Source organism: Triticum dicoccoides, chromosome 3A, assembly GCF_002162155.2.
Source record: "Triticum dicoccoides isolate Atlit2015 ecotype Zavitan chromosome 3A, WEW_v2.0, whole genome shotgun sequence".
Taxonomy (NCBI): Eukaryota; Viridiplantae; Streptophyta; class Magnoliopsida; order Poales; family Poaceae; genus Triticum; species Triticum dicoccoides.
This window is the reverse complement of record NC_041384.1, coordinates 142786106-142802867: the sequence shown is the minus strand read 5'-3', so window position 1 is coordinate 142802867 and position 16762 is coordinate 142786106. Positions and strand designations below refer to the sequence as shown.

Sequence of the window (16762 nt, the reverse complement as noted above, 5' to 3'; positions counted from 1 at the left end):
ACTTTATTTACTTTTGTTACTTGTTGCTAGTTACAAATTATCTTATCACAAAACTATCTGTTACCTATAATTTTAGTGCTTGCAGAGAATACCTTGCTGAAAACCGCTTATCATTTCCTTCTGCTCCTCGTTGGGTTCGACACTCTTACTTATCGAAAGGACTATGATAGATCCCCTATACTTGTGGTTCATCATGCACCGATTTGCAACTTTCGGTCAGACCGAAAAGTTCAAGTGTAATGGCCTAAGCCAAATCGGTGAGACCGATTTGCACAACTCAGTCGGTCCGAGATGAGTTCGGCGGAAACCTAAACCTAAATTTTCGAATGAAACCCAACCTAAAAGAAGTTTTCTCTGGATAGATTGATTTCATACGTGGTAAAGAACATGGCATTCCACTGTGCTAATAATCAGAGTAAGGAATTAGCACAAAAGATCGAACTCATACCCTAGTTCGGCGATGAGTTTGCTATGGCGGCAACAGTGGGGTTGAATCCCGTTGACAGCGACGGAAACCAGCGGCGGGAGGTCGCAGGCGATGAGAAGGCGATCCGGAGACCCAAGGCGGCAGAGCAGGACACGCACAGGCTGAGGAGGTTTGAAGAAATTTCCAAAATCTCAATCGTGGGTTTATATATCCTAACCCTGTCGGTGTGACCGAGTGGAACAACTCGGTGGCACCGAGATGCAGAATCGCAAGTGGTTAATGCAACTCAGTGTGACCGAAAAGTTCAAATCGGTTGCACCGAGATTGAAAACCTATATCAACTTAGTGAACTCGGTGTGACCGAAGTGGATGGAAAGGTCATACCTAAATGCACAGAGAGGTTTTGGATGTTTAAGTCTATGACGAATCGGGGACTCCGAGTGCTCCTTACACAGAGTGGTTCGAATCTGACTTGATCAAACTTTGTGATGTAGCATGAATAGAGTTTGAGACAAGAAGAGCATAGATAGCTAGAGTAAGTTCTTAGGCATTCTTGTCCATCCACTTGGCAAAAGAGAAAAAGCCAAACAATCAAAACAACAAGTGGATGTCCTTGAATGAGTAAAATATGCAATCAACATGCTCACACAATAGAAAGGCAAAATGAAATATGTGACAAAGCATGCACAAACACTCTAGCATCTATCAAGCAATTGGCGATGACTAGGTTATCTATATATGAGTATATTGACTTAGGAGTCGAATGAGAATATTTGATCATAGGTCATACTCATCGTTTAAGCTCAAGTGAGGTTACCACTTTTCCATAAAGCATTGTTGTGTTCACACCATTATAGTTGCTTTAGCTCAATAGTTAGAGTAAAGCTCCCCCTAGATGTGATATCCCCCCTAAGAGGGATGAACTAACCTTGGGTTTTGTCGATGATGACTTCATGTAGATGTTGAAGATGTAGATGCTCAATGTTGGTGTAGATCATTTGGAGCAATCCATTGGAGTGAGTTGCACTTTCAATACCTACACGGGTTAGTCCCACAAGGAACAAACAAGAATATCCATAGACATAGAGTGATGTACACATAGATGATGTCCATGAAAGCATTAGATTACCTTGCCCCTTGTCTTACCAACAAGAGGGTTTGTGACTCCTTGAACTAGTGAAAGATGTGGAAGTTGTTTACACTTGTCCTTGCCAAGATGATACGAGTGAAGTATGTTGGCGGAGTCACCCTCAAGAGCTCTCTAGTTCTTATTCTTCGGGATCCACATCATCTTTATGGGAATCCCTGGAGTTGTAGTTGTACTTGATGAAGTAGAACTTGATGTAGTCTTGGGAACCCACTTGACCAAGGCCTTAGGAGCTTCTTCAAATGCATCAATCTCCTCTTGAAGCTTGTCCTTGCCCTTTTGCTTGTGGTCTTGTGGTGGAAGATCATCTTGAGCTTGTGTCCCTTGGAAAGAAGTAGGATCATACTTCTCTTGTTAAGGAACAAACTTTATCTTGGGGTATTGATTTCTTCCCACTCAACTCCATTGACATTGAACTTTCGTTCAAAACCAATACCTTGATTCTTCTGGTGCCTTCCTTGCTTGCGTACAATTTCCTCAAATTGCTTACTCCCGGCAAGGCTCTTGTAAACACCTTTCTCTATAATTCCCTTCAACAAGCTATTTTCTTGCTCAAGTGTAACTTGGCTAAGAGAATCATTAGTGGAATCAAGAGAACTACTAGGAGCAACAACATTGGATTTAACATAATTGTTGTTACTACTAGAAGAAGAATCTTTCTGACTCTTGTTGCTAGATTTAACTTGTGGCATGTAAGTAGACAAGTGTAAATGCTTGGCAATGTAAGAAGAACTTTTCTTGCAAAGATCATCATTGATTTCTTTTAAGAACCCATGCTCTTGCTCAAGGTTGAGCTTTTCAAAGCGTAACTTCTCATGAGTCTTTAAAAGTTCTCGATGATCTTCCAGGGTAGTTCCATGAGCTAACTTAAGAGTGTTTAGCTCTTTAGTTAGATGCTCAATCTCCTTCTTATCATCATCATTCGTTTTATCTTGATTAACATGATTAATAGTAAGTTCATCATAGTTTTCATCACTAGAGTTTTCAACAAGTAAATCATCATCACCTAGCAAATCATCTTCATCACTATTGAAATCAACATACTTGGGGTGTGATACCTTTGGGCCTTTAGCCATGAAGCATCTTCCAATTCCTTCATTTGGTGAGCCAAATATGTCGTAGGAGTTGGTTGACACAAGTGCTAGATCGGCAACACCTTCATCTTGAGTATATTCGTAGTCAGAGTGATAACTTCTCTCGGAGTGATTGTCGGAGTCAGAGCCAGATACCCATTCACCAACATGAGATTGATGTCTTCATTTTGTGTAGATCCTTGATGACTTGTCCTTCCTTTTCGAATCCTTGCTTCTCTGTGGTGTTTTTCATTCATAACGATCATCTCTACTCCTTCTTTCTCTTGGTGGAGATTCTTCTCTTCTACTTCTCCTTTTGGGTGAATCTTCTCTTCTTTTGTAGGGAGCCATACACTCATTGGAGTAGTGTCCGGGTCTTCCATAATTGTAGCAATTACGTTCACGACTCGAAGATCTTTTTTCATTGTAGGGCCTTGACTTGGAACTTCTTTCCTTGCTTCTATTCTTGTACAACTTGTTGAAGTTCTTCACCATTAGGCTCAATTCCTCATTGAGGGTTTGTTTCTCACTTGATGATGTAGGAGCATCACATGAGGCTTTGTAAGAACCACTAGACTTATTGTGAAGCTCTTCCTTATCCTTGAGTGACATCTCATGAGCAACAATTCTTCCAATGACTTCTGTTGGCTTGAGATCTTTGTAATTGGGCATCATTTGGATCAATTTGCGCATGGTATCATATTTTCCATCCAAGGCTCTTAGGATCTTCTTGATGATGAATCTATTGGTCATTTCCTCACTTCCTAAGCCGGTAATCTCATTTGTGATGAGAGCAAGCCTAGAGTACATTTCAGCGACACCTTCACCATCCTTCATTTTGAACTTGTCAAGTTGACTTTGAAGCACATCCAATTTGGATTCCTTGACGGAGTCGGTACCCTCGTGCATATCAATCAAAGTATCCCAAATTTCCTTTGCATTCTCAAGACGGCTGATTTTGTTGAATTCTTTGGGGCACAATCCGTTGAAGAGGATATCGCAAGCTTGAGCGTTGTATTGCATCATCTTCAACTCTTCCACGGTAGCTTCGTAGTTCGGTTCTCTCCCATCAAAGAATTCACGTTGCAAGCCAATACACACAATAGCCCAAACAGAGAGGTTATGTCCAAGAATATGCATTTTCATTTTATGCTACCAACTAGCAAAATTAGTACCATCAAAGTAAGGACCTCTATGGTGGTAATTTCCCTCGCTAGACGCCATACTCTCCTAGGTTTTGAAACTAAGGCTATGATCACCAAAAGCTATGAAAATCAAGGCAAATGGAGATGAAAGCTCTGATGCCACTTGTAGGATCGAAATTATGTCTAGAGGGGGGTGATTAGACTACTTGACCAAATAAAAATCTATCCTTTTCCCAATTTTAATTCTTGGCAGATTTTAGTAACTTAGTACAAGTCAAGCAATCAACCTACACATGCAAGTCTAAGAGTATAGCAGTGGAATGTAAAACATTGCACATGAAGGTAAAGGGAGGAGTTTGGAGGGAGCAAACGCAATGTAGACACGGAGATTTTTGGCATGGTTCCGATAGTTGGTGCTATCGTACATCCACGTTGATGGAGACTTCAACCCATGAAGGGTAATGGTTGCTCGAGTCCACGGAGGGCTCCACCCACGAAGGGTCCACGAAGAAGCAACCTTGTCTATCCACCATGGCCAACGCCCACGAAGGACTTGTCTCACTAGGGTAGATCTTCACGAAGTAGGCGATCTCCTTGCCCATACAAACTCCTTGGTTAAACTCCACAATCTTGTCGGAGGCTCCCAAGTGACACCTAACCAATCTAGAAGACACCACTCTCCAAAAGGTAATAGATGGTGTGTTGATGATGAACTCCTTGCTCTTGTGCTTCAAATGATTGTCTACCCAACACCCAACTCTCTCTCACGGATTTGGATTTGGTGGAAAGATGATTTGAGTGGAAAGCAACTTGGGAAAGGCCAGAGATCAAGATTCATATGGTTGGAATGGAATATCTTGGTCTCAACACATGAGTAGGTGGTTCTCTCTCAGAAAATGAATGTTGGAAGTGTAGGCACGTTCTGATGGCTCTCTTCACGAATGAAGAGTGGGTGGAGGGGTATAAATAGCCTCCACACAAAATCTAACCGTCACACACAAACACCAAACTCGGTGGGACCGAATCATGAAACCCGGTCAGACCGATTTAGTTCAAAATGTGAACATTAGGATTTTGGGTGGGACCGACATGTCAACTCGGTGGGACCGATTACATTAGGGTTAGGGCATAATGTAATCTCGGTGGGACTGATTACACAAACTCGGTGGGACGGATTTTGGTAATAAGCTAACCAGAGAGTTGGTCAGGTAAACTCGGTGGGACCGAATCACTCATTTCGATGAGGCAGAAACGTTACAAAAGGGAAACAGAGAGTTTGCATTGCGAACTCGGTGGGACTGATCGCTCATCTCGGTTGGACTGAAATGTTACGAAGGGAAACAGAGAGTTTGCAATCCCATCTCGGTGAGACCGAGATCCCTATCGGTGAGACCGAAGTTACTAGGGTTTCTGGTAGTGGCTATGTCAACTGAACTCGGTGGCGCCGGATAGATCAAATCGGTAGGGCCGAGTTTCACTGGTTGAGGGCTTTTGGAGCATATCACTAAGCATTTTGAGCAAGCAAGCCATTAAGCAACACCTCATCCCCTTTTAATAGTATTGGCTTTTCCTATGGACCCAATGTGATCTTGGATCACTAAAACAAAAATGTAGAGTCTTGAGCTTCAGCCAATATGTGTCCTTAGAATTTTGAGGGGTCCATATTCCTAATCCATGCCATGCCAATCATTGAACTTTCTGAAATGATCATCTTGAAATAGCATTAGTTCAATGAGCTATATGTTGTTAGTAATTACCAAAACCACCCAGGGATAGTTGCACTTTCATTAGTCCTCCCACGATGAGAGGGTTGTTGGTGATGTCGATTGCTTCAATTTCCCCACCCCGGAGGGAAGTTTCTCCGGCGGAATCACTCCGCCGGAGAGAAAAAGTGCTCCTGCCTAGGTTCCGCCTCGAGACAACAGCGCTTCGCCTGAAAATCTTCTTCCGATTTTTTCTAGGGCAAATAGCATCCTATAGGAGAAGATGGGCCTCGGAGGCCTACCAGGGGCCCCACAAGCTTGGAGGAGCTCCTTAGGGGTTAGGGTGCACCCCCAGGCTTGTGGCTTCTTGGTGGGTCCCCTTCTAGTACTTCTTTCGCCTATATTCTTTATATTCATTTGGAGTTGTGCAGAATAGCTATCTCTGTTGCACCCCTTTCTGGTCCAGAATTCCAACTGCCGGCGATCTCCCTCTTCTTGTGAAACTTGCAAAATAAGAGAGAAAGGCATAAGAATAGTATCATAAAGTGAAATAACAGTCCAAATGCAATAAATATCAATAGGAAACCATGATGCAAAATGGACGTATCATAGGGTATTATGTCTTCGAGAGAGCCCGAACCTGGGTAAAATCTTGTGTCCATGTTACCATCATACCAAGATGCCTAGCTTAGGATCCCTACCTCAAGATATGATGGATTTAGCACCGACACTGGAGGCCTGAGTGTACAAGGAGCATGCCAAAATTTTATGGTGAAATAAAATTCACAGAGCTCTACACACAAAAATTTCAACTCTCAAAGAAACTTTTCGAAAGGCATTTTGGAGACCCTTTTTTTCTTGTGTTGGGCTCCTCGAATGTCATTTCACCACGAAATTTTGCATGCCCTTCCAAACTCAAGCATCTTGGATGCCAAAAATATTTCATGTACTTTTATATCTTTTTATCATTTTATTTAAATAAACTATTCATGAGGAACAGATGAGCCTGGATTCATCTATGGACCACTTCAGTTGAATGGAACACTCTACACATGACAATAGATCACCAGCCTAACTCACACACCCCTCCCAGCTCCAGTCTCTCTGATTCCCCTACGTAGTGGGAAAATGAAGGTGTTACCGTATGAGGGGTGAAGGGATATGAAAAATGTAATTGCTATTCGTGGAAAGCCAAAGAGCAGGGATGCATAACTATACAATAAACTGGCTACCATTTATATATTCCGGCTTTAGAATATGGACGCTAGCAAAATATGCATGAGTAAAGACTTGCACAACTATATACACAAGGTTAAACATGCAAAGGGATTTGCATATTGAGTCAGTTATCACCTTCTCGGTGTACATCTTTGCAATACTATTAAATCTCGTCTCCCACGATTGCTAGTTCTTTTTATTTCTGAATTACATATAGACCAACATGTAAGTTATGGTGCAAATGTCAAGGTTTAAAGCATAATGGAAACATAATTGGTACTTTTAAAGAAATGGTTACTGCAAACTTACCGAGTTGCACTTAATTCATAAATATAAATCTACCTAATTCTCATTGATTAAAAAATTAACAGATGGTTAAGAAAATGGTTACTGCAAACTTACTGAGTGGCACTTACCGAATTGCCCACTTAAGAAAATGAGTAAACTGGTTACCTGAACACAAATGGTCTCTATAGAAAATATCAGCTACTACTCGAACATTCTATACCGATCTATATATGTAGAACTATATATTAAGAAAGGTGCATCACATGAGTGTGTGTGCGCGCACATTTACTCATATTCAATACTGCAAATGATCATTTAAAGATTTTAACATATTAGTAAGTAAAGTTTCATGATCATAGTTTTAATTAATAAAAATATATGAGTACATATGAATATTTCTCAATTTTTTAAATAATTCTAAACATAAATAAGACAAATAAAGTCACAACACTTCAAAAAAGAAAGATATATTGCATGTTTATAAAATACCACGAGAGGTATCCTTTTTCTTACAATTAAATCTAAAACAAAAATAGGAAAAAAAATCAAATGAATTTATGATTTCCTTAAAATAATTGAAAAACTACAAACAAATAAACTATTCTATGAGTGTACAAGTGTGAGGGAAAAAAATTTGAAGCGTGCTAGCCTGATCTAGTTATATGCATCTTCTGATCTGGCATGCCTACACCAGATTGACTAGTACGCGAAATAATTTGATCAAATAGGACATGGTGCTCTTCGATTGGATGAAGTTTCTCTCACATCTTCCGTACACATATCATGCCATTGTTGAACAATATCCTCTGAGATCTTGATTGCATCCTTATACACTGCTAAAAGTCCACCCCTTGAGAAGCCAACAGCATAGAGACCATTTTTTCCTTTCCACTCTTTTGACTTTCTTGGGAAGCCATCTTTCTCCGAGAAAAAAGTTTTCTCCTGCACATAGAAGGTTTAACAGGTTGAATATACTTACTTGCATGCGATTGTAACAATATTGTTGGTTGGGTAGTGTATATTTATACCTTTAACCAGTAAGGTACATTGCTTTTGTAACCTGTGGCAAGAATAACAATATCAAAGTTCTCGGTTCTTCCGTCAGTAAACTCCACACCATGCTCATGAAAACACCGCACTCCTGGAAAAACCTGCATTATCCAAGAAAAAACTATGTCACTAAAGAGATTGTATAACAAGTTACTCAAATTTAAGATATGTAATAACAAAATATAGAAATTACATTAATACTTCCAGACTTAATCTTTGCTATGGTTCCGACATCGAGAACTGGCGTTTTACCAGAAACGCCCTTAAGCTCCATTGGGCCAAGGCTTGGCCGAGTAATACCAATGTTGGTTGTGTCGCCCATAATGAAGCGTGCCATCATAAGGAGAAGCCAATCCACAACTTGTACAGGGAACCACCTGAGAAGCCACAAAGAGATCCCAAAAGTGGAGCGCCCTAGCATCTCCCTAGGCAGAACATGCAACTAAAAAAAACCATTAGCCATACATCAATTAGTATTACATATTGTTAAAGATACGCTTAATTATAAATTAAGCACAATACTATAAACTAACACGAAAAAAGTAAAGTTAGCCATGGGCCCACACAAATAGGAGACTGCGACTTTTGTTGTTATCATTTTACTTAGATGTGTGAAAATGTCCGGAGATAAATAGTATGCCTCGTGGCCACATTAAATTAAAAAACATTATCTAATATATTGATAATATAACATCATAAAGATAATAGTGTTTGAAATGAAACATGTGGTGCTAGCATTGGTTAATATGTACTGACTAATAATAAAGTAACAAGTTAATGAAACATTTTACCAAGAAAAATCATGTCAATTATGTGGTGATTTTCCTCGGAAAAAATTTCATGATAATTTTTTTAAGATAAATAGTATGATCTGGTTGGAAAAAAATGTGGCAAAACAATTACATCACTAATTCCCTAGAATTAAAAGATATATGTGATGATTTGTATGGAAAAAAGTTACATAATGAATAACGTAAAATTAATAAGTATATCATAATGGAAGGAATGGGTAATTGACAAATAACATATCAAAAAACATTTAATTATACATGGTGATTGCATAGAAAAGAAATACCTCAGTAATTTCTAAAGTGGTGTGCTTTGTTAAATAGAAAACACATAGTACAATGATAAATTTTATAAAAGATAAGAAATGTTCGATCAATTCCAAAGAAAAAATAAATTAGACTCACCGTGCCACGAACAACCATAGAAGTTATTGCATTGTGATTAGCAAGGTCCAGAGACACTTCCATCCCAGAATTTCCACACCCGACGACAAGCACTTGTTTTCCAGCATACCCTGCACCGCTACGGTACTCGCACGAGTGCATGAGCTGCCCTTTGAACCTTCCGGTGCCCTCGATCTCTGGCACCGCTGGCTCGGCATTCTCTCCGGTGGCAACAACAAGCCACTTACAGCGGTACAAAGTTGTTTTGCCGCTGTGCGTGGCCTGCTCACCGCCCATTGGTAGTGAGGTGACCTCCTTTGTGCGAATCCACCAAAAGTCTCCATTGAATTCGGCGCTGACGACGGCCTGGCGGAACTGTGGCTCGATGTTGAACCTCCTTGCATAGGACTCGAGGTACTCCAGAAACTGGTCCCTTGTCGGGTACGTGGGGAAGCTTTTTGGGAATGGCATGAGTGGGAGCTCACAGAATTGTTTGGGGAGATGCAAACATAACCTGTCGTAGGTGCGGTGCCTCCAGAGGGAGCCGATGCAGCTACACCGCTCGAGCAGCTTGTATGGAACTCCAGCCTCGCCGAGCAGTGCGGCCATCCCCAGCCCAGCCGGCCCTGCTCCAACGATGACGACCGGCACGGGGATGTTGTCGACAGGGAAGCCGGTAGCCGGTGGCGAGTGGGGGTTGCAGTACAACGGGTCATGCGACCTCTTTCCTTCAGCCTCCGCGAAGCAGTCCATGACGTCGTGGATGATGAAGCGGCGGCGAGCGTCAGCTGCAGATACTATTTGCTATCCACTGTGGTCGATCAAGGAAGAGGTTAAGGTGTATATAAGCAGTCACATATCTGTGGCCTTGTTCTATTTCTCATCCCGCGAAGCATGGGGTAGCGGATGGGATGGAGCGGTGGAGGAGGAAGCTAGCGGAACTGTTGTTCCAAAAATAGCAGAGAAGATGGAATCTAGTGGGTATACGACTAGTATCTCCTCCTCTCGGCTGGTTTCTCGTCCCTAGAAGTAGGGAGTGGTGGCTGGGTTCAGCGGCATTTTGATCTTGGATTGGAATATTGCTTGCGGATATGCATGCATGTAGGTAGAACCTTAACGGCCGGCTCGATCGAGCTGCGCGCTAGCAGTCGTCACCTAACCAGGGTCTGTGTTAGATGCATCGCTTTGGGGGTATCTGGCTGTCCGCAGAGGTTGGAGATCTGGGGTCTGGTTTTCGGATAACTAACTAGTAGCACTTCTTGTGTATGGGTTGATCCTTAACTCGTGGAGCAGAACGAGAATAGGAGGAGCTAGCATGCGGCCGGTGGGCTAAGAGGAGGAGCTGAGCTTGCGGCGGACCGCTAGGAGAGGAGGATCGATCCGGGGAGGGAGAAGGCACCGGACAGGAGGCAATCGAGGAACCGTAGTTATAGTTTAGGTTTATATTCGATTTGTTTGTTTGTTTTTGCGTGGTCGGTTAGTGGTTGGTTTGGAGGTCTCGGTCGGACCCTGCCAGCCTCGACTACCCGGCCGCACGCATGCTTGTGTTGGTACTTGTGGTGTTCGCCGGGCGATGTGACCTATCCGCAATGGAACCTGTGTTTGTGTGCTCGCGTGCAAACAACTTCGTTAGACGTACGAGAGATAAAAACACCTAATTTTTTTTGTTCTAACCCGTGCTTAATTTATCCCAACTTATTTGCCCGGCATTCTCAAACAAACTCTGGTCAGATAGATCCATGGTCGTTGCGGCTAGCTGTTTGAGTTTGTTGCTGGATATGTGCGCCCTGTTATTCTATGGGAGGTTTTACTGGGGAATATTCGTCTGGATTAAAATGGCTCTGTTATTTCCATCGTTGGATAAGGATTAACCACGGGTGGTAGCTTCAAAACAAAGTGCGGTCCTTTTGCTATCAAATACTACTACTTGACTATCAAAAGAGAACGCAATCCTTTTTCCCTGGCAAAAAAAAAAAAGAACGCAATCCTTTTGTTTCCTAAAAGTAAAATTTCATGCTCACCGAACTGATCCTAGCCAAAACAGAGAGAAAACAAGCACGTACCAACTTCTGAACTCAAATAATACAGAAAGCATCGGAAACTAACCTGAAACGTTCATTCGTTGACACAAAGGTACACCTGTGATGTGCCAGTGGATCCCAGATATGCTCTACCAAACACAACATCAGCCGAGTCCCGTGTGTGTGTATATATCTCGGTAATCATGTACTCTCGTTCTTGTCGAGTGCAAAATATGACAAATTTAATCATTGTTTTGTATGATGAAACTCCTGGCTCAAAAGGATCTTCGATGTGGCGAGCTGTCGAATCAGCAAGGTATATGCATCATTGCATCTCCAAATACTAAAATCTATCTGCTCAGAGAATGCAAACACTAAAATATATCCACATAAACTTTAAACTTTGCCTCAATAAAGATTGTATATACAAGTACACCTGGTAAAGAAAAAAAAACTTCAATTAAGCAAGCACTAACTCGCTAGGTTCCCCACAGAGTGCATTTCTTTGATAAAGGATGGATTTTATTGACTCAAAATGAAGCATCAAAATGATACAAACACAATGAGTACATACCCGGCCTCTGCATAGTTAGGATGCACACAGCCAACACTACGCACACACATCAAAAACATGCCAGCAAATAGCAAAGTTATACAAGACCAAAACTATGCGTAGGCAAAGAAAAGAAAAAGAGAAAGTGATCGGATCCGCGAATCGACAAACTACAACAAATGACCATATTCGCACCAACTACCTCATGACACCACACGAACGATGAAGTTCTTCAACAGCAACGCCTTCAGGAAGGGAGTGACGCTTAAGCGCCGCCGTCGCTGGATCCAACCGTTCAAGGCCAGAATCTAGATTTTTATCCTGAAGAACTAGTCCGAGTATATCCGAGCAATGCCTTCAACAAGATAACGACATAAAAGCATCGCCATTGCCAGGTATAACCAACTCAGGTTGGACCTAGGTTTTCACCCCGGAGCTTGAGACCGGGTGCTCAAATAGCACCACCATGAATGCCACACATGTGTTGTCGCCATCACTTTTCCGTAATCCAAACAGCTACATGCGATGTGGACCACCGCTGCTGCACAACCATCCCTCTACGTCAAGCTGATGTTCATAGTTTGCTTCTCACCATCAAACCTAACCACCAGATCTGAAGGGAGAAACCCTGGTGAAGACTTTTCGGTAGCATCACAACCCCAGCGAGGCCGAGGCCGACGCTGTAGGCCGAAGATCCAGACCGTGCACAACTGGCCAAGGCCACTTCGGCGCGAGGAGCAGAACACGCCAACGGTGCAATGTCTGCATACACATGCCTAGCCGCCGCGCAAGAGTCAGCCGTCGCCACGAGATCAACCACCATTAGCACAGACCTCATGGCGTGGCATCCGGGCATAGTTACGTGGGCAGTGACCATGAGTGTAGACCTTATAGCTGGGAGAAAGCAGTGAACGCATCTCGCCAAAACAGGGTGCATGACAGGAAGATTCCTAGTGTGGACTGTGGAGTTCGGTACATACATCATCGATCAATGTGTGCATGGTGAGAACCAAGCTTCCATGATAATGAAAGCATCATTAGCTATAAAATCTTAAGTAAATGGTTGCGCTTTAGAGAAGAGATAATTGATGAGAGAGTTTGCAAGTGCTTGTTGTACCGAACATGGACACCCTCTGAGAGGTGAAGGTATGTATTGTATAGATTATAATCCACTACTCCATCGGTAAAATGGTAATTACATATCACTACCATCTCACGCGAACAGTCCTTACAAACTATGCTATCGAGTTTGACTTGCCGCAAACTTCATCATGTTTCATGCCATTTTTGCAAGTAAAAATAATGTATATATAGCACCTTTCCTTTGCAAGTTAGACCATCTCCAACAACAGACAAAAAACATAGCCCCGGCCAAAAATTTATCTTTTAGGTCAAAAACGGCACCAACAGAAGATAGAAACCTACATGGCGACCAAATTTTTTGGCCCAGGTCAAAGAAAATTGTTATATGAGTCATATATTTGGGTCTCCAACAGGCAACCAAAAACAAAAAACCGCACCCACGGAAACCTTAACCGCCTGTTGTAATATGGTTGGCTAAAATTATATTCGTGGTTACACAATGCTCACAAACAATGAGTTCTTTTCTTAACACAACGGCAAAGCTTTGCCTTTACATTGCTTAAGAAGGGGAATGACCTTGCATGGAACTTAAAAACTTGCTGGCGAAAAACCTAGAGTAAATACAACTCGAAGAATGAAAGCACACAGAGTGACTACTCTCCCAACATGAGAATATCCATTTTGCATCCGCCTCTGCCAATTTATTGTTTCATCTTCAATCTTGGTGACCATATTAGTGGCCCCAATAAGGACTCAATCCCTCTCGTTATAGGGGTTGCCCAATCCCATCCATGCCTCGGAGGCATCATCCATCCTAACCAAAGCCGCTGGATCCAAAGTGTAGAAGCGGGTTTGACTAAGTCGAGGCTGCTGGATCCAAATGATAGAACGTCACACATGAGCCGTGAATAGACGAGACAGTGCAAGGGAACCACTAGATTGCCATCGAGGTCGAAGGCTTACCATTTGATTCGGACTATCATACATTTCTAATAGTTTGCGTATGGTGTTTTTTTATCCTAAAACCGTAGAACAATTGTTCTACGGTAATTTTCCATTAATAAAAGTTATGTACAAAGGAAAGCAAAAGAAAAAGTTAATTTGTTTACTTTGAGAGAACTGGCTTAAAATATATTATGGGTTGGAGAGATTAGCTTTTACCTTTGGCTTAAAATATATACTCAAGTAAACTTTGCTAAGAATTATAAAAGAGAACTTTCCCAGCTATGCCAATTCAAAAATATATGGACGGGTGTAAGGGAATAAAGCATATATTTTTGAACTTACACGCGCAAGTTATTACAAACTGAAAAGGCTATACGCCTATACCTAGCATGCACGTTAGGCCTAAAGACCCTGCATGATCCAACAAACACAAAAATATCCACTTAATTACTAAGCTTAAAAAGCAGGGGCCTTATGCCTCGTGGCGAGGGTAAAGCAGTTAGTAATCACGGCGTGTTTTATACTCTTATTTAATCAGAGAAAGTGTGTGTTGACAGTTCGTGCACCTCCTTTATTTAGTAGTTAGGCCAACTCCAACGCACGATCACAAATGGTCGTGTGTTTTGTCCGGTCTTTGTTCACGAGCGTTTGCCCGTCAGTGCACCCAACGGCCAGTGCATTGGCAATAGCGTCTGGATTTTAAATTTAAATTCAAGTCTAAAAAACACATAAGCAATTTAAACCATAATATATCACATTAAGTCCAAAAGTCTCGCCCGAACTGTTCAATATCATTAACTTAAATTTTAAAAAATAAACTTAAACTAAAAAGGAAACCCGACCGGCCATCGCCGCGGTCCTGTCCGTCTTCACTGCATGTCGTCACCTACGTCTTCCTCCTCCACGCTGCGAACAATGAAGGGTGATAGCTGTCATAGGTGGGTGGGTGGCGACTGCGGTGGTTGTGGCGGTTGCACTGCAGGAGGCGGCAACGCCTGAGGCGGTGACCACGTATCGTCCCTAACTGTCACATCCCTAGCTTCTGGCATTGCTCTAGGCTAGCTTCATGTGTGCATCATGTTTAACTTTTGAATGAACTTGAAATGGGGATTGCTCAAACCCTAGCATTAAAGGAATTCACTAGGTTCACCTAAAATATTTTCAATGAAAGTCCAAATGGCTTTCAAAAATGTTCATGATTTTTGACAAAGGTGAAAAACCTCTACCAAAAATGATGCCAATATTTTTGGGCCATTATGGATTTTTGAATAATCCATATTGTATTTGAATTGGGGCATTTAAATACTATTATTATTTTTAAATGCTCCAACAATTCTGAAAATAGTTAAGGGCCTCTGTAATAATTCATTTAATGGCCACAATTATTTGCAGGGTTTATTAAAATGATTTGGGCTATAAACTAAATCAGAAACAAAACTACAGAAATAGAAAAGAGAAACAAAATAGAAAAAAAGGGGAGAGAGGCCACCTGGGCCACTTACCTGCTTACCTGCCCGGCCCGGCTCCCCCAGCGCGGCCCAGCCCACCTCCTTTTCCCCCCTTGTCGTCGTCTTCCTCTGCCAGTAGGCAGAGGCGAGGCGTGGCGCGCGCCCGAGAGCCCCGGCCACCTCCTGCTTCGCGCTGGAGGCCGCCCTTCGTCCTAATTCGCGCCACGACGACGCCCCGTGTCCCCTCTCTCTCTTCCCTCACTCGCTGCATCTCCTCTCCCTCCTCTGTCTCTCTCCCTCGCTCATCCCCGGACGCACCGAGACCGCCGACGAGCACCACCGGAGCCACCAGCATCCCCACGCCCAGCCAGTTAGGCCACGAGCTCCGCCTTGGATCCGGGAAGCTCTACCACGACGCACGCGACGCCGGGTGCCCTGAAGCCACGCCATCACCGCCATCTTCATCGCCACGGCCGGCGATCGCCTCCGGTCGATTCAGCGCCGCTAGGACCTCCCCGAGCTCGCTGACCTCCTCTTCGGCATCGCGGTGAGCCCCGTTGTGTTTCCCCTCTCTCCATTCGCTCACCCCCATGCTGTACCCTCCGTCCCACCGCAACCGGAGCTCGCTGCCGCCGGCCATGCTGCCGTCGCGGCCATGGCTCATTTCGGTCGCGTCCGAGCACGGCTTTGAGTTCGTGGGGCTCACAGGAAGCCCATGCGCAGCTCAGCTTGTCCAAAACCCCACCAGGGCCTCGCGCCCGTTACCACCCGAACTCCGGCGCCGCCGCGAGCTCCGTTCCGACGAGCCCCGGCGTTCCCGTAGCCTCCCACCTACCCCATCAGATGCGGGAGAGCCCGGGCTACGCCCCGGTGCCCTCAGCCGCCGCCTCCGTCGCCTTTAGCGCAAGTCCGGCGCGTTGCCGCCGCCATTTTGGTCGCCGCCGGCGTAAGTCCGGCGATGATGACGTGGGCATCATTAGCGGCTAACCCCCCCCACACTAATCAACCCCTAGGCCACTGACAGCGGGCCCCACCCCTGGTCAAACCCCAGTCAGCGCTGGGTTTGACCGGGATTAGCTCCTGTGTCACTGACGTGTGGACCCCACACGTCAGGTTTGACCCGAGCCGGCCCCTGTTGACTTGCTGACGTCATGCCAACGTCATGATGACGCAGTAATGTTTTCTGGATTTAATTTAATTCTGAAATTCCAGAAAATGCCTAAAACTTCAATAAATCATAGAAAATTAACCGTAACTCCAAATTAAATAATTTATATATGAAAAATTATCAGAAAAATTCAAGGAATCCATCTGTACCATTTTCATGCATGTTAGAACAACTTATAGGTGCTGTTTAGCACAAATCAATTAAAGGGCATCTAAATAATCACATATGGAGTTTGAATTTGAATCTTGTATTCAAACCAACTTCATTTAATCTGGTTTTAGGTGCATTAGCCCAAAACACATTCATATTGCCATGTCATGA

General features: G+C 43.3%; 1 protein-coding gene across 1 annotated transcript; it reads right to left on the bottom strand.

Annotated features, from left to right (window-relative positions):
• Positions 1–7538: 7538 nt before the first annotated feature.
• On the bottom strand, positions 7539–10218 carry LOC119267632 (indole-3-pyruvate monooxygenase YUCCA4-like). Its single transcript, XM_037549059.1, has 4 exons — positions 9245–10218; positions 8245–8493; positions 8030–8152; positions 7539–7943 (listed from the first exon to the last, which is right to left on the bottom strand). Exons 1-4 carry the CDS (start codon positions 9974–9976, stop codon positions 7722–7724), a joined length of 1326 nt encoding a protein of 441 aa, XP_037404956.1. The 5' UTR covers positions 9977–10218; the 3' UTR covers positions 7539–7721.
• Positions 10219–16762: the final 6544 nt, after the last annotated feature.